Raw genomic sequence first — 937 nt, 5'->3', positions numbered from 1 at the left:
TGGACTGGCCACACCTGGGCAGGTGAGGTGAGACCATCCCAGAGGCTGGCTCGGCCAGAAGGCGTCTCCCGAAGTTGGACTCATCTGCTGAGCCTGCAAACCAGGACAGCGGGGCACAGAAAGGGCAGGCCCCTCGGAGAGGGGACAAAATTTGGAGCACAGACTTGGAGCCCGAGGCGCCACCCTGCCCACACCCCTCGCCCAGAGGCCGCACACGCTGCTGGCCCCCAAGGGAGGTTGACTGTGAGCGCTCCCTGCCCACCCATCAGCAGCCTTGGTGGAGACCTGGCCGGGCCCCCGCACATCACAGGCTCTGAGAGTCCAGCTGGGGCTGTTCTGGAAATTTCTTTTCTGAAGTGTCCACGTCTTTCTGGTCATCGGCTGGAGCTGGGACGGGCGCGTCATCTGGAAATGGAGGGACGGTGGTGTTAGGCAACTCGGAGCCCTGGTCCCCACCAAGGGACCTAACAGTCGGGGTCTCTCAGCTCCCTCCTCCGTCAGGCCTGGTATCCCGGCTCCCAGCCCACTCTTCCCTCAGACCCAGGAGTCCTGTCCCCCAGCCCCTCTTCTTCCCCCACCAGCCTGCGAGTCCCAGACCTGAACCCCGTCCTCCCTCAGACAGACCCAGGAGTCCCAGGGCAGCCCCACCGCCACCCCAGGCCCAGACCCAGCACCTCTGTCAGGATGGAAACCGAGCTGCCCCTGGGGGCCCGGGGCGGGGGCGTTGAGGGCCTGCTGCTGCTGCTTCCTCTGCTCCATCTGCAGAACGGCCTGTGGGGCGGGGACGGGGTCACACAAGCAGGTGAAGGTCGGTCCTCACACAGGGGCCACTCCCTTTCCTAGGGGCCTCAGGAACCTCCTTGATGGTTGGACTTCAGAGCCCAGCATCTGTCCTGTCAAGGCTAGGGTCACGCCTCAGGGCACAGGGAGCCCTGGT

The 937-nt window shown here is 65.2% G+C and overlaps 1 protein-coding gene across 1 annotated transcript in view; it reads right to left on the bottom strand.

The window, feature by feature from the left end:
- Nucleotides 1-304: 304 nt before the first annotated feature.
- The window catches only part of NUCB1 (nucleobindin 1), a 25,866-nt gene continuing 25,233 nt past the window's right edge, over nucleotides 305-937 (bottom strand). The window contains exons 10-11 of the mRNA XM_042781226.1: nucleotides 675-771; nucleotides 305-405 (exon numbers count right to left, since the gene is read on the bottom strand). Of these exons, the coding sequence (XP_042637160.1) occupies nucleotides 305-405; nucleotides 675-771 (198 nt within the window). The remainder of the gene's footprint in view (nucleotides 406-674; nucleotides 772-937) is intronic.

This window comes from Orycteropus afer, unplaced genomic scaffold, assembly GCF_000298275.1.
Source record: "Orycteropus afer afer isolate SDZICR_OR568_19922 unplaced genomic scaffold, OryAfe1.0 scaffold00099, whole genome shotgun sequence".
Taxonomy (NCBI): domain Eukaryota; kingdom Metazoa; phylum Chordata; class Mammalia; order Tubulidentata; family Orycteropodidae; genus Orycteropus; species Orycteropus afer.
Note: the sequence above shows the minus strand (reverse complement) of the source record. Positions and strands in the feature narration are given on the sequence as shown.